The following is a 26,169-nucleotide window of genomic DNA, read 5'->3' as shown; positions in this document are numbered from 1 at the left end:
CCGCCCCAGGAACCGGGGAACAAGGAGAGACCCGGCCATAGAAAATCCCCAGGCCCTCCAAGCGCTCCAGCTCCAAAGTAGGGGGCGAGGGTGGGTGTTCCTCCGGCTCAGCGTGTACGGTTTCTTCAAAACTAAAATTTAAATTAAAGTTCACGTGTTCATTTTCTGCCGGGTCGAGCAAATCCCGGGAGAAGTTGGATATTGGCTGGGCGGGCTCAGGTATGGCCTTTCCGGCCCCGCCCGCCTCAGTCCCCGGGACGCTCGACCCGGCGGTAACGCATTCCTCCGCCGACCCCACGTCCCCTGCGACAGGCAGTTCTTCCACTCCAACCCCGGGAGGCAGAGGCTGGGCAGCCTCGACTGTCTCACCCTCCCCGGGGACAGACTCCTCTCGCCTTCGGCACGATTTGGGGGCGCTGGTGGGGTACGCGGGATGCGCGGCGGGCACCGACTCCTCCGCGGGGGGTGTTGTTCCCCCTCCTCCTCCTTGGAGCGGCGCCTCCTTTTGTTACTGGGGAAGCGTGGAGGCAGGGAGACCTCCATGTCTGCCGAGGCCTCCCGCTCCACTCCCCCCCTTTTCCTTTTCTTGCCCGCGCCCGGGCCCCTCCGCGGTGTTGTTCAAGGGCTCGGGCACGGGCTCAGGGCACCCCGTGCTCGCCGATGACTGGGTTGGGCCGAGCGCGGTAATCGGGTTGTCTGGCGCACCGAGGGGGCCCGCCTTGAGTTGTTTCGCTTTTCCCCGCGCCTTCTTTCTGGTCGGATGCTCTCCCTACCCCCCTGCCGGAGGCCGTGAAATCAAAGGACTCCGACGATGCCCGCGCACCTACGGCTTCCGGTACACGGTCGCGACTAGGGAGAGGGGTGGCGGCGGCGCCAGCCTTGGCCGTCTTCGGTGGTTTGGCGGCCTTGGAGGCGGGGCAGTTCTTGCGGACGTGCCCCACCTCCCTACAGGCATGGCACCGCACGCCGTCCGACGTCCAAAAGACGCGGTAGGCAGTCCCCTCGTGCGCCACATCAAAGTGGCCCTCTGTCGTCTCCTCCCGCTCCAGCCGGACAAAAAACTGGCGGCGGAAGGAGAACATGTGGCGCAGGCGGCTCTCCCTAAGGCCGAGCGGTATGGGGTTGATCCCCGACCTTACCTCCCCCAGTTGTTGTATGTTGGGAGGAGGAGCTCAGCGGGAACAAAGGGCGGGACGTTAGATATGATGACCCTCTGTGCGGTGGCCTCGAGAGGGTCCACCGGCAGGAACGCCCCGCCCACCGTGAGCCCCTTTTCAATGGCCAGGGACACCACCCGCTCCGACCCCAGGAAGAACACGGCCTTCCCAGACATCTTGGAGGCTGCGACAATGGCCGAGGGGCCGACTACCCCAGCCATCGCCCGCACGCACTCCTCGATGCTTATTGTAGGGTGAGTGTAGCTCTTGACCCCGTGTTTCTTCGTAATTAGTGTAAAAGGTGGCAGGGCAGCAGGAGGCGCAGGACGTGCCGTGGATGTCGACGCCGCCTGCGCATACATCTTTGCCGGCCCTGCCACCGGGTACGTGGATGGAGTTTCCATCACGGGGTCCCTTTAAGGGCTACACCCACCCCAAAGTCACAGGCCTTAATGGTCTTTAAATGGCCTCGTTCAAAAGACTGAGCAGAGGAGCTCTTAACGAGGCACACCTCTCCCCTAGTTGCCAATTGGGGAAGGGCCTTGCTCCCGCTACTCAGTTGTCTTAATTGTTTTGGGAATTTAAGAAAAAAGGGGCTCTCAGAGAGAGGGGAGAGACAGAGAGTAACAGAGAAAGAGGGGTGGGAAGGGGGGAAACTGCGAGGGCCGGTCTCCCCTCGCAGCTGTGGGTGGGTGCAATCCCCAGATGGAAAACAAAATAGTCTTTGGGGTGGTCTTCGGGTGAGGGGAGAAGATGTCTTCACCTGGTGCAGCTGAAGCCACACAGGTACACACTCCCAATGATGTTAATTAGGGTAGATTAATTGTTTCTTCAGCCTGGTAGCTCCAGCTATCCCAGGCTAGGCAATGGGGGAGGAGTGCTTTAGTGGTGTGTGGGGCCTAGTTGTAAGCGAGACCCCCACACACACTTCCACACACACACACCCCCCGCGATGTTCCGGCCCCCGACTGGTCTTCTTTCCTCCCCCCACCGATACAACAAAGTCTTTTAGGGACTGCACCAATACACCCACCTGTAGAATGGTAGAGTCTCCCTCCTTCCACACTGGATGTTGTTGGTCTTTCCCCCTCTCTCCAACTCTTTGTAGAAATGGTAAAGTTGTTCAAGTTTTCTGCTTTCCTCCTCTCCCTCTGGGTGAATGTTGGTGGTGAAGCCCCTTCCTTCCCTCTCTTCCTGGGCTGATTCACAGGCCCAGCCAGGAGCTACAACAGGAGCTGCTCTCCTCACTGCTCACTCAGCCAACTGAGCAGGACACGCCTCCAAAGCTCCACGATTGGTCCTTGTGCATGAAACTCTTTTAGGAGTAAACAAAAAACATTAAACCGTGCCCCCCGATCTGGGGGAAACACCAACATTTACATTTTTTTTGCACAGAATTGAATTTTTTTTCCAAGTGCCCCCTATAAAAGGGGAGGGGGACACTAAAAGCACCGGCAATTAAAACAAATTAACTTAAAAACATAAAATCAAATTAAAATTTGGTTGCCGGGCGTGACGATGCACTCCAGTCCCTCTGGTGCCCACCTCGAGCGGAAGGCCTCGAGCGTACCGGTGGACACCGCGTGCTCCATCTCCAAGGACACCCTAGCGTGGATGTACGCGCGGAAGAGAGGCAGGCAGTCAGGTTGAACGACCCCCTCGACCGCCCACTGCCTGGACCGGCTGATGGCACCCTTGGCCGTGCCCAGGAGCAGTCCTACAAGGAGGCCCTCGGACCTACCCGCTCCCCTCCGCACAGGGTGCCCAAAGATCAGGAGTGTGGGACTGAAGTGCAGCCAGAATTTCAGGAGCAGCCCCTTTAAATAATAAAACAGGGGCTGCAACCTCGTGCATTCCATAAAAACATCGACTCTTCCAGACCGCAGAAATTGCAGGCGGCCTGGGAGCCCGTGAACCGGCTTAAAAATTTATTGCACGGCACTGCTCCGTGCACCACCCTCCAGGCCAAGTCCCCGATAAATACTGGGAGGACTCCCGCGTAGAGTGCCCTCCATCGGGGACCCCCGCCTCCTCCGGACGGCAAGATGGTACGCCATGGCGTGTCTGGACGGCCGGCGAGGATGGCAAAGTTGAGAGTGTGCAGGAGCAGCCCGTACAGGAAACCCCTCCGCGCGGAACTGAAAGGCACGGAGGGGATCTCCCCGAGGCGGCTCAAGTTGTGAGGCACCTGCCCCCGAGGGAGGTTCCGGGGTTTGGCGCCGATGAGGAATTCCGTCCGGACGGGGGTCAGTTCGGACGGGATCTCCCCACGTGCTTGAGCCTCCTCGATGCACTTAACAGAGTCGGGGACCAGAGCTCTTTTTAGCGACTCGATGGTATCGGCCGCCTGGCAGACGTTGGCAGAATTTAGGCGCCGCGCCAGCGTGTCTGGCGCCATCCAGCCCGCTCCTCCGCCATCGAGCAGGTCCCTGACCCTGGTCACCTCACCAGCCACAGCCCTCTCGTCCGACCGCCACCTAAAACCTTGGTCGTGGAGGTACGGATTCCCGAGCAGCGGCTCCTGCAGGACGGCCGCCACTCTAGCCGGTGGAGAGCTGCGCTTGGTGGAGACTTTGTTCCAGACCCTGATGAATTCCTTGTAAAAGACAGGCAGCTCCCAGAGGGCGGTCCTGACGCCCCCCACACTCACAAACAGGAGCTGCGTGTCATAGTTGAGGCCGTGCTGCTGGCGGAAGAAATACTAGGAGGGGGCTCGACGTAAAGGTATCTCTGCAGGGTCTGAAGACGGAAAGTCGCGAGCTGGGTGCTGACGCACACCAACGACTGACCGCCCTCCCCAAGCGGGAGACTCAAGACCGCGGCAGAGACCCAGTGCTTCCTTTTGTTCCAGAAGAAGTCCACCAGCTTCTTCTGTATCTTGGCGACAAACGCAGGGGGAGGGGTCAAAGTGACCAGCCGGTACCACAACATGGCGGCCACCAGCTGGTTTATGACTAGCGCTCGACCCCTGTAGGACAGCACTCGGAGCAGTCCTGTCCAGCGCCCTCGGCGAGCGGTGACCTTGGCCTCCAGCTCCTGCCAATTCACCGGCCAGGCTTCCTCGTCGGGGCTAAGGTAGACTCCCAGATAGAGGAGATGGGTCGTGCTCCAGGCAAAATGCCTGAGCTCCTCCGGCAGGGAGTCCACCCGCCACTGACCCACCAGGAGTCCGGAACATTTTTCCCAGTTGATCCTGGCGGAGGATGCGGCCGAGTAAATCTCCTGGCACTCACGCATCCTCCGCAGGTCAGCGGGATCCTCTACCGCGAGGAGCAATTCTTCGGCGTAAACCGAGAGGACGACCTCCACGCCCGGCCCTTGCAGAGCCAGTCCCGTCAACCTCGTCCGCAGGAGGCGCAGGAAAGGCTCCACGCAGACGGCGTATAACTGGCCAGACATGGGGCATCCCTGGCGCACCCCTCTCCCAAAGCGAAGGGGCGCCGTCAAGGACCTGTTAACCTTAATCAGACACTCCGCGGCGGCGTACAAAAGTCGGATCCGGGCAACGAAATGCGTCCCAAACCCGAAAGCGCGGAGAGTTCCGAGCAGATAGTCGTGATCCACCCTGTCGAACGCCTTCTCTTGGTCGAGAGATAGGAAGGCGACCGACAGACCAGCCTCCTGGGAATAATGGATGAGGTCCCGGACCAGATGGATGTTATCGTGGATTGTCCGGCCCGGGACCGTGTAGGACTGGTCGGGGTGGATCATGTGGTCCAGCACGGCACCAAGGCGAGCAGACATCGCCCTGCTGAAGATTTTGTAGTCCGTACTGAGGAGGGAGACCGGGCACCAGTTCTTAAGGAGGCGGAGATCGTCCTTCTTAGGCAGCAGGACGATGACTGCCCTGCGCCAAGAGAGGGGCATCTCCCCGGTCACCAGACTTTCCCACAGGACGTCCCAGAACGCCCTGTGGAACTCCACGGTCAGCCCGTCCAGCCCCGGGGATTTTCCCCTCGAGAGCCGGGCGAGGGCACCGGTCAGCTCCGCCAGGCTTAGTGGAACTTCCAGATTTTCGGCGCCCTCCGGGCTGACCTTCGGCAGATCCTCCCACAAAACTCTACGCGCTTCCTCGCTGGATGGCTCCAGAGAGAACAGGGCCCCGTAACATTCACGGGCCCTGTTGTTGACGCTCTCCGGATCCGAGACGAGAGAGCCGTCGTCGGCCAGCAGCGTCAAGAGCTGCTTACGGACACCCTGTCTTTTTTCCAGCGAGTAGAAGAAGGGGGAGCCGCGGTCCAGATCCCGCAGGAACCGGATCCGCGACCTCATGAATGCGCCTCGGGACCCGACGAGCTGCAGGTCCTTCAGCAGGGCCTTCTTCGCTTCGTACACCGTCCGCAGGGCCGGGTCCCCAACGACTTGACCGAGACGAGACTCTAGGTCGAGCACCTCTTTTTCTAGGCGCCCGACCCTGGCCGCCCGCCTCTTGGTCGACCCCCTCGCGTACTCTTGACAGAAGACGCGGACGTGAGCCTTGCCCACGTCCCACCATAGCCTCAAGGAGGGGAAGCCCCTCTGCTTCCTTCTCCAGTCGGCCCAGAAATGACGGAACGAGTCCTGGAACCGCACGTCCTCCAGCAGCTGGTTGTTAAAATGCCAGTACGCGGACCCCGTCCTCGCGCGGAGCGAAGCGAGCTCCGCCCACACCAGGTGGTGGTCCGAACACGGCACCGGCCGCATGGAGGCCGCCGGGACGCAGGAAACTTACGCCCGAGACACGTAAAGGCGGTCGACTCTGGAACATCCTACTCCAGGCCTCACCCAAGTAAAGGCGCTGGAGTCGGGATGGAGATTTTGCCAGACATCCACCAAGTCGAAGGACCCGACCAGGTCCCTCAACTTCTCCATCACTGTCATGCACTGCGGGGCACCGGAGCGGTCCCTCGCCTCGAGGGTGCAGTTAAAATCCCCCCCGAGGACAATGCAGTCGCCGACGTCGACGGAGCCAAGAAGAGCGGACACCTCTTCAAAGAAGCGCGTTTGCTGCGGGCCGGGCTGAGGGGCGTACACGTTCACGAGATGGAGCGGCACGTCCCCCAGGCGAACCGTTACGTGCAGCAAGCGGCCTGGCACGGGCTCCTCGACCCCCAAGATCTCCGGCTGAAAATGCGGGGCCAGCAAGATGGCCACCCCACTAGAAATGGCGGTGAGGTGGCTCATGCGGACCTCTCCTTGCCATTCCAGGAGCCATGTGGCTTCGTCTCCCGGAACGGTGTGGGTTTCTTGCAGGAAGCACGCCGCATATTTCCCCTCCCACAGGAGCGAAAAATTGTTAAATCTATGGCGTGCCTCTCTGCTGCCGTTGATGTTGAGGCTGGCTATGGTTATCTTCATGGCAAAAGCATAGTGCAACCTCTTCCTTAGCCTATTGTGGGGGAGGGAGTGGAGTCGTTTGTTGACCTCCACTCCTTCAGCAGCCCAGCGAGGAACTTTTTGAGCCGGCGCAGCTCAAGGCCTTGAGCCTTTAATAAGGGCCCGCCCGCGGCCATGGTTTTAGCGGCGGCGCGGACGGAAGCGACGAGCAGCCCCGGCTCGGACCATCTTTCCAGGGCCAGACGGGCTTGGTCGCGGCGACCCCGGCACTGGACCAAAAAGTCCCGCAGTTCCTCTACAGGAATGAGGAGGGTCTCAGCGGCGGACGCGAGCAGATCCACCGCCTCACTGGCGATGGACTCGAGATCTTCACCCGCGTCCTCCACCGAGTCCCCGTCCCCCTCCGGGAGGTTGCCGCTAGCAGCCGGCCCGTCGACCGCACGAGGTACAGCAAACGGCCCGGCCGCTCCATCTGGCCCTGGCTCTGCCTCGATCCCACCCCCAGGATCGTCGGCAGAGGAGTTCCCACTGGGCTATTTTAAAATTGGTGCTGGGTCGGGAAGCGACAGCGGAAGGGGTTCCTCCTCCGCCCCAGGAGCCGGGGAACACGGAGAGACCTGGTTTAGGAAATTCTCCAGGTCCACCAAGTCCCTCAGCTCCAAAGTAGGGGGCGAGGGTTGTTGTTCTTCCCCCTCCCCGCCGCCACCCCCCAGCCCAGCGTGTACAGATTCATTAAAATTGTTCATATTTTCAGTTTCTGCCGAGTCGAGCAAATCCCGGGGGAAGTTGGGTATTTGCTGGGCGGGCTCAGGTTCGGCCTTTTCGGCCCCGCCCGCCTCAGTCCCTGGGACGCTCGACCCGGCAGCTACGCATTCCTCCGCTGGCCCCACGCCCCCCACGAAAGGCAGATCGTTCACGCCATCCCCGGGAGGCAGAGGCTGGGCAGCCTCGACTGTCTCACCCTCCCCGGGGACAGATTCCTCGTGCCTACGGCGCAGTTTGGGGGCGCCGGTGGGGGACGCGGGACACGCGGCGGGCACCGACTCCTCCGCGGAGGGATGTTGTTCCCCCCCCGCCTCATTGGAGCGCGCCTCCTTTTTTTCCTGGGGGTGCACGGAGACAGGGAGACACCCGTGTCTGCCGAGGCCTCCCGCTCCACTCCCCCCTTTTTCTTATCTTGCCCACGCCCGAACCCCTCTGCGGTATTAGTCACGGGCTCAGGGCACCCCGCGCTCGCCGGTGACGGAGTTGGGCCGAGCGCGGTAAACAAATCGTCTGGCGCACCGAGGGTACCCGCCTCCAGATGGTTTCGCCTTCTTCCGCGCCTTCTTTCCGATCGGACGCTCTCCCTCCCCCCCCGCCGGAGGCCGTGAAAACAAAGGCCCCCGACTATGCCTGCGCACCCACAGTTCCTGGCGGACACTACTAGGGGGAGGGGTGGCGGCGGCGGCGCCAGCCTTGGCCACCCTCGGTGGTTTGGCGGCCTTGGAGGCGGGGCAGTTCTTACGAACATGCCCCACCTCCCTGCAGGCATGGCACCGCACGCCGTCCGACGTCCAGAAGACACGGTCGGCAGTCCCCTCGTGCACCACATTAAAATGACCTTCCGTCGTCTCCTCCCGCGCCAGCCGGACAAAGAGCTGGCGGCGGAAGGAGAAGACGTGGCGCAGGCTGTTCTCCCGGAGGCCAAGCGGTATGGGGTTGATCCCCGACCTTACCTCCCCCAGTTGGTGTAGGTGAGGGAGGAGGAGCTCAGCGGGAACAAAGGGCGGGACGTTAGATATGATGACCCTCTGCGCGGTGGCCTCGAGAGGGTCCACCGGCAGGAACGTCCCGCCCACCATGAGCCCCCTTTCGAGGGCCAGGGACACCGCCCGCTCCGATCCCAGGAAGAACACAGCCTTCCCAGACATCTTGTAGGCTGCGACAATGGCCGAGGGGCCGACTACCCCAGCCATCGCCCGCACGCACTCCTCGATGTTCATTGTGGGGTGAGTGTAGCTCTTGACCCCGTGTTTTTTTGTAATCAATCTGAAAGGTGGCAGGGCAGCAGGAGGCGCAGGATGTGCCGTGGATGTCGACGCCGCCTGCGCATATGTCTTTGCTGACCCCGCCACCGGCATGGATGGAGTCGCCATCACGGGGTCCCTTTAAGGGCTACACCCACCCCAAAGTCACAGGCCTTAATGATCTTTATTGGCCCCGTTTGTGTTTTGAGCAGAGGGAGCTCTGAAAGAGGCACTCCTCTCCCCTAGTTAACGATTGGGGGGGGGGGCCTTGTTCCCTCTGCTCAGTTGTCTTAATTGTTTTGTTTTTTATCAGTTGGGAGGAAGGGCTCTCCGAGAGAGAGGGGAGAACCAGAGAGTAACAGAGAAAGAGAGGTGGGGGTGGGAAGGGGGGAAACTGCGAGGGCAGGTCTCCCCTCGCAGCTGTAGGTGGGTGCAATCCCCAGATGGCAAACAAAATAGTCTTTTGGGGTGGTCTTCGGGTGAGTGGAGAAGATGTCTTCACCTGGTGCAGCTGGAGCCACACAGGCACACACTCCCAACGATGTCAATTAGGGTAGATTAATTGTTTCTTCAGCCTGGTAGCTCCAGCTATCCCAGGCTAAGCAATGGGGGAGGGGTGCTTTAGTGGTGTGTAGGGCCCAGTTGTAAGCGAGACCCCCACACACACTTCCACACACACATACCCCCCGCGATGTTCCGAGCCCCGACTGGTCTTCTTTCCTCCCCCCACCGATACAACAAAGTCTTTTAGGGACTGCACCAATACACTCACCTGTAGAATGGTAGAGTCTCCCTCCTTCCACACTGGATGTTGTTGTTGGTCTTTCCCCCTCTCTCCAACTCTTTGTAGAAATGGTAAAGTTGTTCAAGTTTTCTGCTTTCCTCCTCTCCCTCTGGGTGAATGTTGGTGGTGAAGCCCCTTCCTTCCTTCCTTCCTTCTCTTCCTGGGCTGATTCACAGGCCCAGCCAGGAGCTACAACAGGAGCTGCTCTCCTCACTGCTCACTCAGCCAACTGAGCAGGACACGCCTCCAAAGCTCCACGATTGGTCCTTGTGCATGAAACTCTTTTGGAGTTTACCTGTAAAACATAAACATTAATCGGTGCCACCCGACCTGGATGACACACCAGACATTTACAAGGTCCCTTTTTTTTCTTTCTTTTTTGTGTTTTTTTTTGTGTTTTTCTTTTTTTTTGGGCACTAAAATCACTTTTTTTCCCTCCAGTGCCCCCTATAAAAGGGGAGGGGGACACTAAAAGCACCGGCAATTAAAACAAATTAAACTTTAAAACGTAAAATCAAATTAAAATTTGGTTGCCGGACGTGATGATGCACTCCAGTCCCTCCGGTGCCCACCTCTCGCGGAAGACCGCGAGCGTACCGGTGGGGGTCCTTGTGCATGAATCCCAAAAAGTTAGTTTGCAGGTGCAGCAGGTAATCAGGAAGGCGAATGGAATGTTGGCCTTCATTGCGAGAGGGATGGAGTACAAAAGCAGGGAGGTCCTGCTGCAACTGTATAGGATATCGGTAAGGCTGCACCTGGAGTACTGCGTGCAGTTTTGGTCACCTTACTTAAGGAAGGATATACTGGCTTTGGAGGGGATACAGAGACGATTTACTAGGCTGATTCCGGAGATGAGGGGGTTATCTTATGATGATAGATTGAGTAGACTGGGTCTTTACTCGTTGGAGTTCAGAAGGATGAGGGATGATCTTACAGAAACATTTAAAATAATGAAAGGGATAGACAAGATAGAGGCAGAGAGGCTGTTTCCACTGGTCGGGGAGACTAGAACTAGGGGGCACAGCCTCACAATACGGGGGAGCCAATTTAAAACCGAGTTGAGAAGGAATTTCTTCTCCCAGAGGGTTGTGAATCTGTGGAATTCTCTGCCCAAGGAAGCAGTTGAGGCTAGCTTATTGAATGTATTCAAGTCACAGATAGATAGATTTTTAACCAATAAGGGAATTAAGGGTTACGGGGAGCGGGCGGGTAAATGGAGCTGAGTCCACGGCCAGATCAGCCATGATCTTATTGAATGGCGGAGCAGGCTCGAGGGGCTAGATGGCCTACTCCTGTTCCTAATTTTTATGTTCTTATGTTCACACTGACCGATTAAAAGATGTGATATATGTCTTGCAAGTTAAAATGACCTGCAATGATTAATGAAAAATAATTTAGTTAAATATATATTCCATTCATAAGATACATGATTTTTTTCAGCAATTACAGGTAATAAACAAAATCCTACTCGTCATATAGATATACTGGAAAAAAAAAATGTGAACCAAACAGACCCTATAATTACGAAGGATATAAACTGCGGTAAGATACTACTATAATCACTTGCTTTGTTTATTTTAATTAAACTAAACAACAGCTGGTCAGGTAATTGTGCCTGAATTGGAGTTTGTAACATAAATGCACTTCCTCTGTATAATGGATTTTCTCAAGTCATTTTACTGTTAACATTAGAGACTGGGGCCCTGATATTCTGTTGTAGTTCCAGCAAGCGACCGACAGAACCTTAAGAGAAGCAACTTGAGCAGATGTTTATATCATTTCCCTGGGAGTTTTGCCAGAATCCCCCCCCCAGAGTTATCATCGAGGGACTGGTAAAACATCAGCAGAATTTCAGAGCCTGGTAATCATCTTACTGTTGCATCAAATAAAATTGAAAATTTGTGGGGTTGAAAATTTATAGAACTAATAGGAAATTGATTCATTGGCATATGTTCTGGTAGAGAGATGCTGCTGGTTTGGTTTATACTTGAAGGATACAAGCTGGTGCTCCTTGCATTGGTAAGAGAGCTGTTTTTTGGGAAGCTGTAATTAAGAAAAAAATAGCACCAACCACCAGATCCATTGTGCTGGAAGGAATTGTGTAATTTACCCATGTATTCTCTCTCAATTCAGGAATAAGGCTCGTAGCTATTGTGGTTCCGGTTGTACTTTCTGTAGCCCTACTGATATTGGGAATTTACATTTTCAAGAATTTAAGAAAGTAAGTTACTGATATTGGGCATTTACATTTTCAAGAATTTCAGACCTTAAGTTACAATTACTGGAATTTAATGTTTAGCAGATTTTTTTAACTTCAGAAATCAACTGAAAGAGTGTACTCAATATTGGGCAAGTATATCAGTTTTTTATATGCTTATTCACAACCAAATATATACTTTCAGGTCAAGTTATTCTCGCTCCCATTCCGTTTTCCTGCCCCTCCTCCCAGTCCCCAAAGAAGCAAAACATACTGGAATCCATTATTAAGGAAGTGATAACAGGGCAATTAGAATCATAATATGATTAGGCAGAGTCAGCATGGTTTCATGAAAGGGAGATCCTGTTAAACAAATTTATTAGAGTTTTTTCAGAATGTAACTAGCAGAGTAGATAAAGGGGAACCAGTGGATGTAGCATATTTTGAATTCCAAACGGCATTCGATAAGGTGCCACATATAAGGTTGCTATGTAAGATAAGGACTCATGAGGTTGGGGTGAATATATTAACATGGATGGAGGATTCGATAATGGACAGAAAACAGAGAGTAGGAATAAGTTGGTCACTGTCAGGTTGGCAGGCTGCAACTAGTAGGGTACCACAAGGATCAATGCTTGGGCCCTCAGCTATTTACAATCTGTATTGATGACTTAGATGAAAGGACCGATTGCAGTGTATCCAGGTTTGCTGACGATACAAAGCTAGGTGGGAAAGTGAGGAGGAGTGAATGGGCAATAGTGGCAGATGAAGTATAATGTGGGGAAATGTGAAATTATTCACTTTGGTAGGAAGAATAGAAAAACAGAATAGTTTTTAAATGGTGAGAAATTTAGGTGTCTTCGTATAGGAAACACAGTTAGCATGCAGGTACAGCAAGCAATTAGGAAGATAAATGTCATGTTGGCCTTTATAACAAGAGAAATGAAGTACAAGAGTAAGCAAGTCATACTACAATTGTACAGGGCTTTAGTGAGACCACACCTGGAGTACTGTGCACAGTATTGGTATCCTTATTTGAGAAAGGACATACATACCTTAGAGGCAGTGCAACGAATCCAGTTCACTGGATTAATTCCTGGGATGAGAAGATGGTCCTACGAGGAGAGATAAGTAGATTGAGCCTATACTCTCGAGTTTCGAAGAATGAGAGGTGATCTGATTGAAACATATAAGATTTTGAGGTGGATTGACAGGGTAGATGCTGAGAGGTTGTTTCCCCTAGCTGGAGAGTCTTGAACTAGGGGGCGTAGTCTCAGGAAAAGGGGTTAGCCATTTAAAACTGAGATGAAGAGGAATTTCTTCACTCAGAGTGTTGTAAATCTTTTGAAATTCTCTATCCAAAAGAGCTATGGATGCTGAGTCGTTTAGTATATTCAAGACTGAGATAGATTGATAGATTTTGGACTCTAGGGGAATCAAGGCAATGGGGATCGAGCTGGAAAATGGAGTTGAGGTCGAAGATCAGCCATGATCTTATTGAATGGTGGAGCAGGCTCGAAGGGCTATATGGCCTATTCTGCTCCTAATTCTTATGTTCTTATTTTTTTAATTTTCTTCCATGGATTATCATTTTAATTGTGTATGATGGGGCAGTTTAAAAGTCTTCTCTTGCTGTTTTTTTAGGTCTAGGCAGATCTTTCGACTGTTTTTGTGTAGGGCAATAAAGAAAAATAATTGGCTGTTATTATTCTTTAGTTACATATTCTACAAAATAATGTGTAGAAATTGAGTTGGTATCTTAGGTTTCATGACTTGTAAAAACCTTGCATTTTTAGTGTCATCTGTTGCACTATTATCTAAATTCTAATAATTTTATCTTGCAGCAAGAATACAGAAGATTCTATTGGCACATCTAGTCAAAAAACAGGTTAGAAAGAAAGACTTGTTTATATAGCGCCTTTCACATCCTCAGGCTATCCCAAAACTCTTTACAGCCAATTAAGTAATTTTGAAATGTAGTCACTGTTATAATGTAGGAAACGTGGCAACCAAGTTGCGCACAGCAAGCTCCCACAAACTGCATTGCGATACAGGTGGAACCGCTCTTATCCGGTACCACCTTATCTGGCACCACCACTCTTCCGGCACCATTCCTGACTGCTGGGTGGCACATGTGCAGAACTCGGCTGGTCAAAATCCTTCTAACCCCGGTCTCAGAGCATACATTTAAAAAAAAATTTGTACAGGATACTCACCAATATAATCTTTCTCCTCAATGCCGAGGTTAACGGCTGCCTCTGCCTCGTCGCTCTGCTGGAACTCCTGCAGCCACAGCCCTCGGGCCAGCCGCTCCTCACAGCGCTCTCTCTGGGGGGGGGGGGGCGGACCAGTGGGCCACGTCCTCAGGCTGGCCACTCCTCCACTCAGCGCTCTCTCCGGAGGGTCGGGCCAGTGGGCCGCATCCTCGGGCCCACTCGGTTCGGGGCCCGCTTGACTGCTGGCTCTTCGGGGCCTGCTTGGGCCACTGACCTAGTTTCCCCCTGACCTCAGACCACCTACTCTCTCCTCTCTTCCCCCTTCTCCTCCTCCCCCTCCCCCGCCAGGGCCAATGACTTCCGCTCATCCGGCAAAATCCCTCATCTGGCACAGGCCAGGTCCCGAGGGTGCCGGATAAGGGAGGTTCAACCTGTAATGACTAAATAATCTGTTTGTAGTGATATTAGTTGAGGGAGAACTCTCATTCTCTTCTTCAAAATATTGCCATGGGATCTTTTACGTTGTTTGAGAGCACGTTCGGGTCCTCAATTTAATGTCTCATCCGAAAGACAGTGCAGCGTTCCCTCAGCACTGCACTGTAGTGTCAGCCTAAATGTTGTGCTCAAGTCTCTGGTGTGGGACTTGAACCCACAACTTTTGACTCGGAGGCGAGAGTGCTACCACCGAGTTGAGTAATATAAGCTTGATAAAGCTGCAGTGACCCACAAAATTGCATTATTGCAGAGTTCAGCTTTAGTCAATAACATAGTTGCTAATAAATTTGCTGTTCGCATATTTCATGGAGATAATATTTACATTTTCCCTAATAGATTGGCTTAATATTTGCAAACAATGACACATTGTTGATAGAATTCCCTGCAGCTAGCGTTCATCATTCACATTACTGGGTCAGACTGAGTACTGTGTGTAATGAGCAAGTGTGACCTTAGCTCCTTTAGTAAGGTTCCAGAGTGCAGGTACCTCGTGGGTGGCCTGCTTATTATATACTATGCTCTCAAGGGATGCTGGGATCCCTTGGAACGCCAATAGGTAGGCCCTCTGGTGGTCAGGTGTGATGCAGGTTACAAGGGGTTAAATACATCTTGTAAATTTAGCAATCTTTTGATATTGAGCTGTGGCGAGAGGTTAAATTTGGTACAGGCACAAGCTAAAAAAAAATATTTTAAACAAGGGTAAATTGGTGGAGTTTAAAAATACATGGACAGTTTGTACAACTGTATTTATACATTTGTTTTTAAAGTTTTGTGTATGCAGGTTGCCATCTCAGCCATAGCATCGGAGGAACATGTTGCACTACGACACACATCTCGCAGCTAGGACAGACAGTAATCAAAAGCTACTGTAACTATAGTGTTGAGCAATATAAAAGGAGAGATGTACAGTGAAACAAAGAATGTTTTGTAATTTTACTGGCTTTTTTGCTTTTATTTGGAATAATGTAATGGTTATAATTAATTTATACAAATCCCCATTCATCCTGGTCTAGTATTCAGTATTGACCTACACATCAAAAGACCCTGCAACACTTTCAAATGTTCTTCTTCTGCTCTCTATGTTTTGGGACCCACTAATTCATTGACAATATAATAAGTCCATAGTGATGTATTAAGCAATTTCTGCATAAATTTACCTGGCTGCTGGCGATGTGTAGGTGTGTCTTGGTACAGCTTGGTTGCCTGCTTACTTGCCACGTGTAACTATAAAGTTGTCTACATGCTGAGTTTGAGGCTTGAGTGTTCCATTAGTTAAAGGAATCTCCACTCACCTTTTGGGTCACCTGGGTTTTTATAACTCATTTCCTGTCAAGAAATGTGGGCAATTAGACATTGGGTGGATTTTATCAAATCGTTTCAGGATTTGACAATTTTTGATCAGTTTGGTAAAGATTCGCTGGTTATATGCACAGCCTCAATATGGAATCCGAGAACATTACAACAGAAGCAAGCTATTTCGCACATCAAGTTTCTCCACGAGCTATCTAAATTGCTCATTTCCCCATACCTTCAATATTTCTCTGTGCAAGCAACTGTCTTCATTTCTGTTTGAACAAATTTATGAACTTCAACAATGGATTGTGGCAGGAAATTTCACATTCTAACCAAACTCTGCATTAAGAATTTCTTTTAACCTCACCTTTACTATTTATCCCTCAAACAACATCATTAAAAAAGACACATTACCTGGTCGTTTATCTTATTCCTGTTTGTGGGACCTTGCTATGTGCAAATTGGTTGCTGCCAATGTTGTTGCTAAGATGTGTGCGCGTAGCTGCGCAGTAATCTGAAAGGTCCTGTGCAGGCCAACCACCGGCTTTTACATTGTAAATATTGCACATGCGCCGAAATTTAATGGGACCGTGCATTAAAAGAAACTGGCTGCACAGACAAAGCGCAATTACAGGGAATACTGGTTGCTGCATTTCCCTACATTACAATGGTGACTACATTTTAAAAAGTACTTCATTGGCTGTAAAGCATTTTGGGGCATTCTGACATCATGACAGGCACTATATAAATATAAGTTCTTTATTTAATTCTTTTTGTGAATATTTAAAATTTGTTTCACTGATGAATGTAAACAATCTATTACTATTTAATCCATTGTAACCCTTAATAATCAAAGACCTCAATCAGACTGCCCCTTCTTCTTAAATCTAGTAAAAAATGCCCTAACTGCTTAAAATCTCTAACTATAACCTCATATCCTTAGTAACATCTTGGTGAATCTATGCTGCACTTATCCCATTGCTTTTATATTGTTCCTCTAATAGTGCCCTAAACTGTACACCGTACGGTCCAACTGTGGCCTAACTAAGTTCATCATTACTTCCTTACGTTTGTCATAGAATTTTACAACACATGAGGAAGTCATTCAGCCCACTACGCCTCTGCCGGCTTTCTGAAAGCCATCCACTTAGTCCCCTGCCCTTTCGCTGTACCCTTTACATTTTTTCTTTTGCAAGTATTTATCCAATTTCATTTTGGATTCTCTCTCTCCGCTATTATTTCTGGTTTCAAGTCTTAAGAATCTTCTGTGCAAAAAAAAATATCCTAACCTCGCCCTGCATTCTTTTAGTGATTTTAAATTTATGCCCTTTATTTACCTTCTCTAGATACAAATGAAGGCCTCTGCAATTTTTAAAATAACAACTTACATTTATATAGCACCTTTAACAGAGCAAAACATCCCAAAACTTTTAACAAAAGCATTATCAACAAAAAATTTTTTTTTTTTTTTTAAACTGAGCTACAGGAGAAGAGAACAGGTCACATGGCCAATAGCTTGGTCAAAGAGGTAGATTTTAAGGAGCATTGTAAAGGAGGAGAGAGAGGTGGAGAGGTTTAGAGAGAGAGTTCCAGAGCTTAGGGCCAAGGCAGCTGAAGGCGATTAAAATCGGGGATGTGCAAGAGGCCAGCTTTGGAGGAGCGCAGAGATCCTGAAGGCTTGTAGGGTTGCAGGAGGTTACAGAAATTGGGAGGGGCAAGGCCATGGAGAGATTTGAAAACAAGGATGAAGATTTTTAAATTGAGACATTGTTGGACCGAGCGCCAGTGTAGGTCAGCAAGCATGGGGTGATGCATGAATGGGACTTGGTGTGAGTTAAGATATGGGCAGCAGAGTTTTGGATGAGCACACATTCATGTAGGATGGAAGATGGGAGGCCGATCAAGAGTGTATTGGAATAGTTAAGTCTAGAGCTAATAAAGACATGGATGAGGGTTTCAGCAGCAGCTGAGCTGAGGCAGTGTCTGAGTTGGGTGAAATTATGGATGTGGAAGTAGGCAGTCTTGGTGAGGGAGTGGCTATGTGGTCAAAAGCTCATCTCTGGGTCAAACATAACACCAAGGTTGCAAACAGTCTGCCTCAGCTTCAGACAGTTGCCAGAGATGGAAACGGTGGTCAAGGAACAGAGTTTGGGGCAGGGATCAAAGACAATGGCTTCATCCCAATATTTAGTTGGAGGAAATTTGTGCTCTTTCAATATTTGCTGTCAGACAAGCAGTGTGACACATCAGAGATGGTGGAGGGGCCGAGAGAGATGGTGGAGAGATGGAGCCGAATGTCATCAGCGTATATATGGAACCTAATGTGCTTTCGGATGATATCGCCGAGGGGCAGCATGTAGATGAGAAATAGGCGGTCAAGGATAGATCCTTGGGAGACTCCAGAGGTAACGGTGCAAGAGAGGGAAGAGAACCCATTGCAGGTGCTTCTCAGACTATCATTTGATTCATAGGAATTGAATTGGTCAAGAGGCGTTCCAACTAGCTGGACAATGGAGGAAAGGCGTTGGAGGAGCATGGTGTGGTTAACTATGTGAGGTTGCAGATGGGTCGAGAAGGATGAGGAGGGATAGTTTACCATGGCCACAGTCACATAGAACGTCACTTGTAACTTGATACGGGCTGTTTCAGTACAATGGCGGGGGTGGAAACCTGATTGGCGGGATTCAAACATGGATTTGTGGGAAAGTTGGGCACGGATTTGGGAGGTGACAAGTTCAAGGAATTTGGAGAGGAAAGGAAAGTTGGAGATGGGGCAGTGATTTGCAAGGACAGAGGGGTTATTTGAGGAGAGGGATGACGACGCCAGATTTGAAGAGGAGGCGAACAGTACCTGAAGAGAGGGAACCATTAACTATGTCCGCTAACATGAGGTCCAGAAAGGGAAGTTGTGTGGTCGACAGTTTGGTCAGAATAGGGTCAAGTGAGCAGGAAATGGGTCTCATGGACAAGATGAGCTTGGAGAGAGCAATGCAGGAGATGGGATAGAACCTAGAGAAAAATGAGAGTTCAGGGCTAGGGCAGCGGTGAACATTAAGGGAAGTTTGGCCTGGTGGGCTAAGGGAATGGAGGGAAATGGCAGAGGCAACTGAACGGATGTAAAAAGTCTATGAGCTCCTCGCAATTGTTGGAGATGAGGGTGGAGGAGGCATGGGAGGGTGATTTAAGAAGATGGTTTGTGGTAAGCTGAGGGGTTATCTCTGCATTCCAGGATGATTTTTGAATAGTGAGCAGTTTTAGCAATGAAGAGCAGGACCCGATGATGCTTTACGTGGTCCAGCCAGATCTGGCGACGGATGGTTAAACCAGTTGTTCGCCATAGATGTTCAAATCTGTGTCCCTTGAACTTAAGGGAGCAGAGATGAGGGGTATACCGGGGGAACGACTAGAGTGAGAGAGATAGAGGGAGCGAGAGCGATGGTTTTTAATGGGGAGTGGTGCAGAGGGTGTGGTTCAGCAGAGCGGCAGAAATGCCATGATGAATTGTGGGTCAAAGGCTAGATAGTTGGGAAATTGAAAGTGTAGTGGTAATTGACTTGAGGGAGAGTTTTTTTCCAGGACAGATACAGTAAGTGGGGTTGGGAGGGGGAAAGGGAATGTAGGTGGCGAGCGATACAAGGAAATGATCAGAGATTGCCTTATCAGTGATTGTGATAGTTATGATGGGAGTAACGAGGCCATGTGAGATGACAAGATTGAGGGAGTGGCCATGAATATGGGTGGGAGAGTTTATATGGAGGGATGTAGTGAGGAAAGGAGAGAAGTGAACTCAGGAGAGAGAGCGAGAAGAGTCAAGATGGAGGTTGAAATCACAGAGGATGAGAAGTCGCGTGTTGCAGAGACTGAGGGAGGAAAGTAGAGAAAATCTGAGAAACTTGGCATGATACTTGGGTGGGCGGTACAGAACAAGGATTTTAAATGAGTGGCATGAGGGGTGGAACAAGCTGAGATGCTCAAAGGAGAAATTGCCAAAGGAATAGGCAGACAGACCAAGGAGTGATTTAGAGATAAGCCACAGCACCATCACCACAGCAGTTTGAGTGGGGCAAGTGGTGGAATGCATAGCCAGGCAGGGAAGCTTCATTAAGGGCAAATGTGTCATCATCCCGAAACCATGTCGTCTCCAAGGCCATAATGTCGATGTGATCATCCACAGTACACTCATGGATGGCAAGGGCCTTGTTCACAAGTTAACGTACAGTCTGGAGGGAGATACGGAGAGGGACGGCGATCCACTGGCAGCGACCACAGGTTCAGCTCTGAGAGCCATGAATGGGAAGGGAAGGAGGTTGGCAAGATTAGCCCCTGGCAGGTGCAGTGGGCAGGAAGGTCGGGTAGAGTAGGATGGGGCAATTGGAATTGTTGTTTGTTAGGAGGCAGCAACAAGTGCATCAATAGGCCCTTTGGAGGATGCCAAGAGAGGCACAGAGGGAAGTTGTAAGATTATTTAAGAGGGAGTCAAGCCTGGGACGGCGGCAGGAGAGTAGGAAAGACATGCTGGAAGATTGTGGACCTAAGGGCGGAGAAAAGAAAGGAGGCATGATGGGTAAAGAGAAACAAGGAAAAAGAGGAAATGGAACTGATGGGCTCGGGTCCAGAGCTTCAGCCAAAAAGCACATGAACATGAACGCAGGGAACTAAGCTACGGAGGCGTGGCTGCATGGTCGATCAAGATAGCTATGCTTTGAAATACACGGGGAGTAGGGAGGAGACAACACGTGGGAAAAACGAGATTTAAATTCAAGGCTTTTTATGGCTTTATCTACTTGTAGTGTGACCATGTGTATGAGCATACCTTCTTCTCAGGCACTCCCTCGGAATCGAGGTTGACTTTCTTCCACACTAATATGAGTTCTCAGGGGACCTACAGTCTGCCATAGGTGAGGCAGGTGCTGGTTGAAGGGATGGGTGGATGGGGTGCTTGGTTGTTGTGCGCTCGGTTGTTGTGCGCTCCTTCCGCTGTTTGCGCTTGGCTTCCACGTGCTCCCAGCGAAGAGACTCTAGGTGTTCGGCACCTTCCTGGATGCTTCTCCACTTTGAGCAGTCTTGGGCCAGGGATCCCCAGGAGTCTGTGGGGATGTTACACTTTTTCAAGGAGGCTTTGAGGGTGTCCTTGAAGCATTTCCTCTGCCCACCTGGGACTCGCTTGCCATGTCAGAGCACTGAGTAGAATGCTTGTTTTGGGAGTCTAGTATCGGGCATGTGGACAATGTGGCCCATCCATTGGAGCTGATCGAGCGTGGTTAATGCTTCTAAGATCCCCACAAATCCACTCCATTTAAATCTTGCCATTTAAGGTCTATTCTTTCTTCCAAAATTTATTACATAAATTTGTGTTTTCTACCACCTATCTGCCCATCTTGCTAATCTACCGTTGTCCTTCTGCAGTCTTTCATGATTCTTGCCACAATTTATTATATGCCATCTCCTAATTTGATGCAATCAGCAAATTTTAATATTGTCTCCTCAATTCCTAATTTTAGATAATTTATGTATGGAGTTAAAGTAGTGACCGCAACAAAAAATCTTGTGGAGCACCATTCACGTCTCAGAAGCTTTCTTTTGCCCTTATCTATGCCTTCTGTCCTCTAACCATCTCTCTCACTATTCATTGATTACACGGGTTGTTTTCTTTGCCATAAGCTTATGTGGTTACCTTATCAAATGCTTTGTGAAAATCCTCACAGACTATATTCATCTCATTTTCTTTATCCTGTACGGGTTGGTAAAAGATGGCCTAACTTTTAGAAATACGTGCTGACTGGTCCTAATTTCCTCCTGTTTTTCCAAGCATTTAGTATAGGTTGAACCTCCCTTATCCAGAACCCTCGGGACCTGACCTTTGGATAAGGGATTTTTACGGATGAGGGGTGGTCACGTTAAATTGGATGGTACAGATACTGAGCAAGGGGATATCGAGGCTGGCAGGCTTGGGGCTAGAAGTGCGGCAGAGAGATCATGGGGGGGTGGGGGGCGGATGGTAGATCGCGGAGTCAGGCCAGCGATTGTGGGAGGCGGCAGTGAGGAAGGACTTCAATTTGTTCATGTCGGAGATCTGCGCTTGTGCCACCCGGTGGCTGGGAATGGTTCAAGGCAAGGGGTGGTGCTGGATAAGGGAGTTCTGGATAAGAGAGGTTCGACTTGTAGTAATTTCTTCCAATAACACAGATTCTAGGCCCGAGGTTTTCCTACTTGTTCCCATGGTGGGTGAAAATGGAGCAAGGTCTGTAATAACAGGACCCCAATTATTTTCCCACCTGCTCAATTTTCTAGTGTCATTTACGGTTGATCGTGGCAGCACATGCCCAAAAATTGGCAGGCATATTTACATATTAAATATACAGAAAAGAAGAGGCATGAGTTAATGACTTTGTAGCACTATATCTGAAATTTTCCAGCGGTTTCCACATCACCAATGCTGGAAATAAATCATTCCTATTTAAAATGGGTTGCTAGGCAGAAATGCATTAATAGGGCCCAGCTACTCTTCAAAAATGATTCATAGAAAGCTTTTAGCTGATTTCGTAGAATTATAGAATGGCCCCCTTCTATGCTGTAACCATTCAGCCCGTCGAGCCTGTGCCAGTTTTGATCATTGTTTTAGTTTATTTTGCCATTGTTTAGAACTACTTCACTGGCTACTTTCTATTGACTTCTGCTGCAGCGTTCCACTGGTCCCACTGCAAATTTAGCAGGCCATCACACTACGAAATGGTATGTTTTGCGTCCGTTTTTTGCACTGAAAAACAGGCACAATACCAATTTCTACCCCAGCAATACTGATTTTTTTTTGACCATTCGCATTTAGTCAGTACAAGCCATCTGTGGGTGCAAGTCCTCCCACATTTCCATCCTCCAAAGGATTAGCTGTGCTTCCTTAGTGTGCTGTCCTTACTTCTGTAGCCTGCCTTCCTTGGAAATTATGCATAACCCTTTCCTGTGTGATAAAAGAATGTTTATTATTGTCATTCACAGACTGTTGAATTTGACAACTATTTGAAAATTCTCATCAAAGTAGTGAGGTTCAATGGCGATTCGTGCATTACAAGATTCTGTATCTATTTAACTGAAGTCTTCCATGTGCATTCATCACTACAGATCATTTCGTACACAGGGGGACACTCAAATTTGTGAATGCACTTTTTGGGTAATTATAGGTCTACTGTCTGAAATGTACAAAATATACATTAAATGACAACTTGTACACTTCTGGATTTGAGATCCATAAAATCATCCTGCATTGGAGAAGGGGTCCTGGGAGCTGGGGAATTGTCACACACTACCTGTGCCATTTCCATCCGGCCTGCTATATTGGCACTTGCAGTGCCAGATCATGGGATTTGTAATTTCAAGTGTCTGCTCTGCTTCATTCCCAATCAATTTTGTTAAGTCTTCATTCATTTATATTTTATTCTATTGAAATGGTGTTTCGTATTGTTTATTGCAGGTTGCTGGAAACAGTTCAAACAGCCTTTCAAAAGGCACCAATCAACTGAATTTACTATTAGTTACAGCCATGAAAAGGAGGTTTTTCAGAAGCTTCATGTTGTCAGGAGCGACTTATCGGGTAAAAGGAAGTTTTGTGAATTTACACACCTTGGGAAACATTTATACACTCAAGCAAGTAACACATTTGAAAGAAGTTACCTTAATTTGGCATTATTGGTAGCAGACCAATTAATATTATGATAATGCTAATCTAACAAATAAAAGTACTTATTAAAATTAGAAGTGGTATTGCACATCGGCTACCTGGGTGAAATTTTAGATGTGGTCGCAACCTATTTAAAGTTTGATATTTTCTTACTCTTGATAAATTAGGGCCTGTAATTTGCAGTCAGCGGCGAAGCAAAGGCACTTGCCCCTGACCTCGAAGAAAGCTGCCCACAGATATTTGGTGCAAATTTGAGGTTTCTCGATGTGTAATTGATTATAATGCTGTGAATAGGAGATTCCTAGAGCCATGCAGGTTGTCTAAGCAGCCAATCACATTGAAAAATTCTCTGACAGCAAACCAGGAGATAAAAGGCTTTTATCCTCTCGTTTAAAAAATATTGCACAGAGCGAAATAAAGATTGGGACCTTCACATGGGCATAAGATAGAGGGAGGGAGCCACAGTGCAGTCTATGTCGGTGCAGGGAATGACTGACGCAACTTCAGGATTTCCGCATTTAGATGCACATGCGCTAAACCCTGAAGTTGCGGTCAGTTTCAGAGGGTTAATGACGACGAACACCGACAGTTCACCGTCATTACCCACTGGAAAATCCGGGCCATTGTTTAAAAATCTAGGAAAAACTAGTCCCGGAGTAAGAATGTTTTTTTTACAGGCTGGATGCTAAAACTTGAGTGATCCCGATGTTTCCATTTTACTTTTGAGATGCCGCTTATCTACAGTATACAGAATTCCTATGTTTGAGAAATCTCCTAAAATTAATAGCCATTAAAACAGCTTTAAAAGCTTTACTTTGGTGTTCATCAACACTGAAAGATATTCTTTTACCATTTGGGGTGGTGATAGGAGGTTGAAGTTTATGCAGTAAAAAAATGTTTCTGTCCTTTGTTTTGAAGATTACCAGCAACCTTTAATGGTTGGAACAGTAAGAGTGGCAAGAAAAGGCTCTACCTTCAAACCAATAGATGCAGAAGATGATGATGGAATTGGTCGAGCAGACTCTCTAAGCCATTATGTCATACCGCTTGTTGAAAACCAACATGAATATGCAGAACCTTTAACAAGTCAGGAACCAGAATATGCAACCCCAATTGTTGAAAAAGTGCAGCACCTCAATCATTCTACAAGGAAGAATCCATGCACAAAAGAAACTCCCTATAATGTACCACTGACCTCTTCAACAAAAAAAACTTTGTTTTCTCAAGTGACTAGTTCTCAAAATGAATCCACCATTTCTAATGGTAATGGTTTACACCCCAGTGGTGTAGCTTATCAAATACCACAAGGTATTACTGACAGTTCAAAGACTGGCAAGGCAGAATATGATCATCCACCAAGTAACAGCACCTTGATTGTTGGCAGATTCTGTGGTATTTGAGTTTTTTGCCATTGTCGGTGAAAAGAATCAGGCATCCAAAAAAACTCCCTAAAGCTGTGAACAGTTATTTCAAGACTTTACTCATCACAGAATAAGAATAAACTACAGGAGTAAAGGCAAAATGGAGTACTTGGATAAGCTGTGGCAGGTGCATGCCACAACTGATATCAGTTGCCCTGAGCTAATGCAAGACTGAAATTTTAATTCTGACATATATAACGGTAATATACTTAATGGACAGATAAATGGGCAAACGTTTTAAAAGAAAAAGTTTACGAAATTGCTCACATTTTTATGTTCCATAACTTGATTGGTATAAATAAGCTGCTTAAAACACTGGATGTGCAATGTGGTATGTGAGATGCTCTTAATATGGAGATTGCTTACATGCTTTGCTTATTCATAGTAAATTTAGATTTTAGATGTGGATTTTTATTGGCGCATTAAAAGGACTTCCAAGGAACAGAAACCATTTTTTTTTAAACTATCCTTTGCTGTTAAAGGGTGAAACATTACTATGAAAAACCTTTCACTGTTGCATAAGATTATTTTCTGTTAATTTTACTCATCCTTGGTGACTGGAAACAAGAAGTTTTGAAATTTGCTTTGTTGTCGTAATGTGTGCGCTAATATAGCTCATTGTCACCATTTGTTGCTGGCTAATCAGATGACCTATGGAAATGAATGACGTAAATATGCAGAAGGTATTCGGTTTACTATCCTGTTGGCCACCGATTTAATAGCAACCATTGTTTATAAAGTGTTCTTAATGTATTGTATGCATTATACATTTGATAGATTTTATTTTAACGTCCTCAAAATAACAACTGTTTAAAAAAAATAGCAAATGTGAAATCTCTTCTTGCTTCAAGTTCAACACTTATTCTACTTTAAATAATTATTCACTATTGTGATGTAATTCTGTAACAGTGCCAAAGGTGCTGAAAAATGTGGTAATTTTATTAAAAGTGATTTCATTTCTTTAAAAAAATGCACAGCAATAATCTGTATTCATTAGTTTTCATTTCAGTTTTTTTTAAATGTTCCCCTCCTGACAGGGTGGTGATTCTTGCAAAAGTAGGGTTCCATGATGGACAAAGTATCAGAGATTTTGTCCAAGTGGCTGATCTTGTGTGTGCCTAGATAGTGAGTGTCAAAAGGCTACTTGGTTATGGAGCTACCCAAATGGATCTGATCCTATTCACACTTTGGGCCGGATTTTTGCCAGGTTTGCGACGCGATTTAACCCTCCGTGATGAAAACCCAGTCGGCGGGATCCTTGGATACTTGTTTGCGGTGGCGCTTCCAAATACTGCAGGGAAGAGGTGCGCTGATGTGCAACAATGCAGATTAAGTTTGCGTTGTATTTTTGGCACTCTCCCGACCCGTATGCCACGCCCAGAATACCGATAGTGCAGCCCTGACAGTAATTCTAAGTATGAAAACCTGCAAAAAAAAGTACATTAACCTTTTTATTTTTAAATTATTCTTCAGTGATTTAGTAGCTAAGGGTTTTGTTAGTGTTTTTGGAATTTTTCTTTTCCCCCTCCCAAGGCCTCTCAGCACTCCCGCCCCCGGACTAAAGTTGCCAAAATTTGCAGTTTGTGCCGTGAATAGTCATGCAATGCCT

The 26,169-nt window shown here is 48.8% G+C and overlaps 1 protein-coding gene across 1 annotated transcript in view; it reads left to right on the top strand.

Annotated features, from left to right (window-relative positions):
• The window catches only part of dcbld1 (discoidin, CUB and LCCL domain containing 1), a 172,886-nt gene extending 147,474 nt beyond the window's left edge, over window positions 1–25,412 (top strand). The window contains exons 13-17 of the mRNA XM_070884221.1: window positions 10,707–10,808; window positions 11,400–11,487; window positions 13,308–13,351; window positions 22,933–23,052; window positions 24,058–25,412. Of these exons, the coding sequence (XP_070740322.1) occupies window positions 10,707–10,808; window positions 11,400–11,487; window positions 13,308–13,351; window positions 22,933–23,052; window positions 24,058–24,539 (836 nt within the window). The 3' untranslated portion in view covers window positions 24,540–25,412. The remainder of the gene's footprint in view (window positions 1–10,706; window positions 10,809–11,399; window positions 11,488–13,307; window positions 13,352–22,932; window positions 23,053–24,057) is intronic.
• Window positions 25,413–26,169: the final 757 nt, after the last annotated feature.

Source organism: Pristiophorus japonicus, chromosome 7 (assembly GCF_044704955.1).
Source record: "Pristiophorus japonicus isolate sPriJap1 chromosome 7, sPriJap1.hap1, whole genome shotgun sequence".
Taxonomy (NCBI): Eukaryota; Metazoa; Chordata; class Chondrichthyes; family Pristiophoridae; genus Pristiophorus; species Pristiophorus japonicus.
Note: the sequence above shows the minus strand (reverse complement) of the source record. Positions and strands in the feature narration are given on the sequence as shown.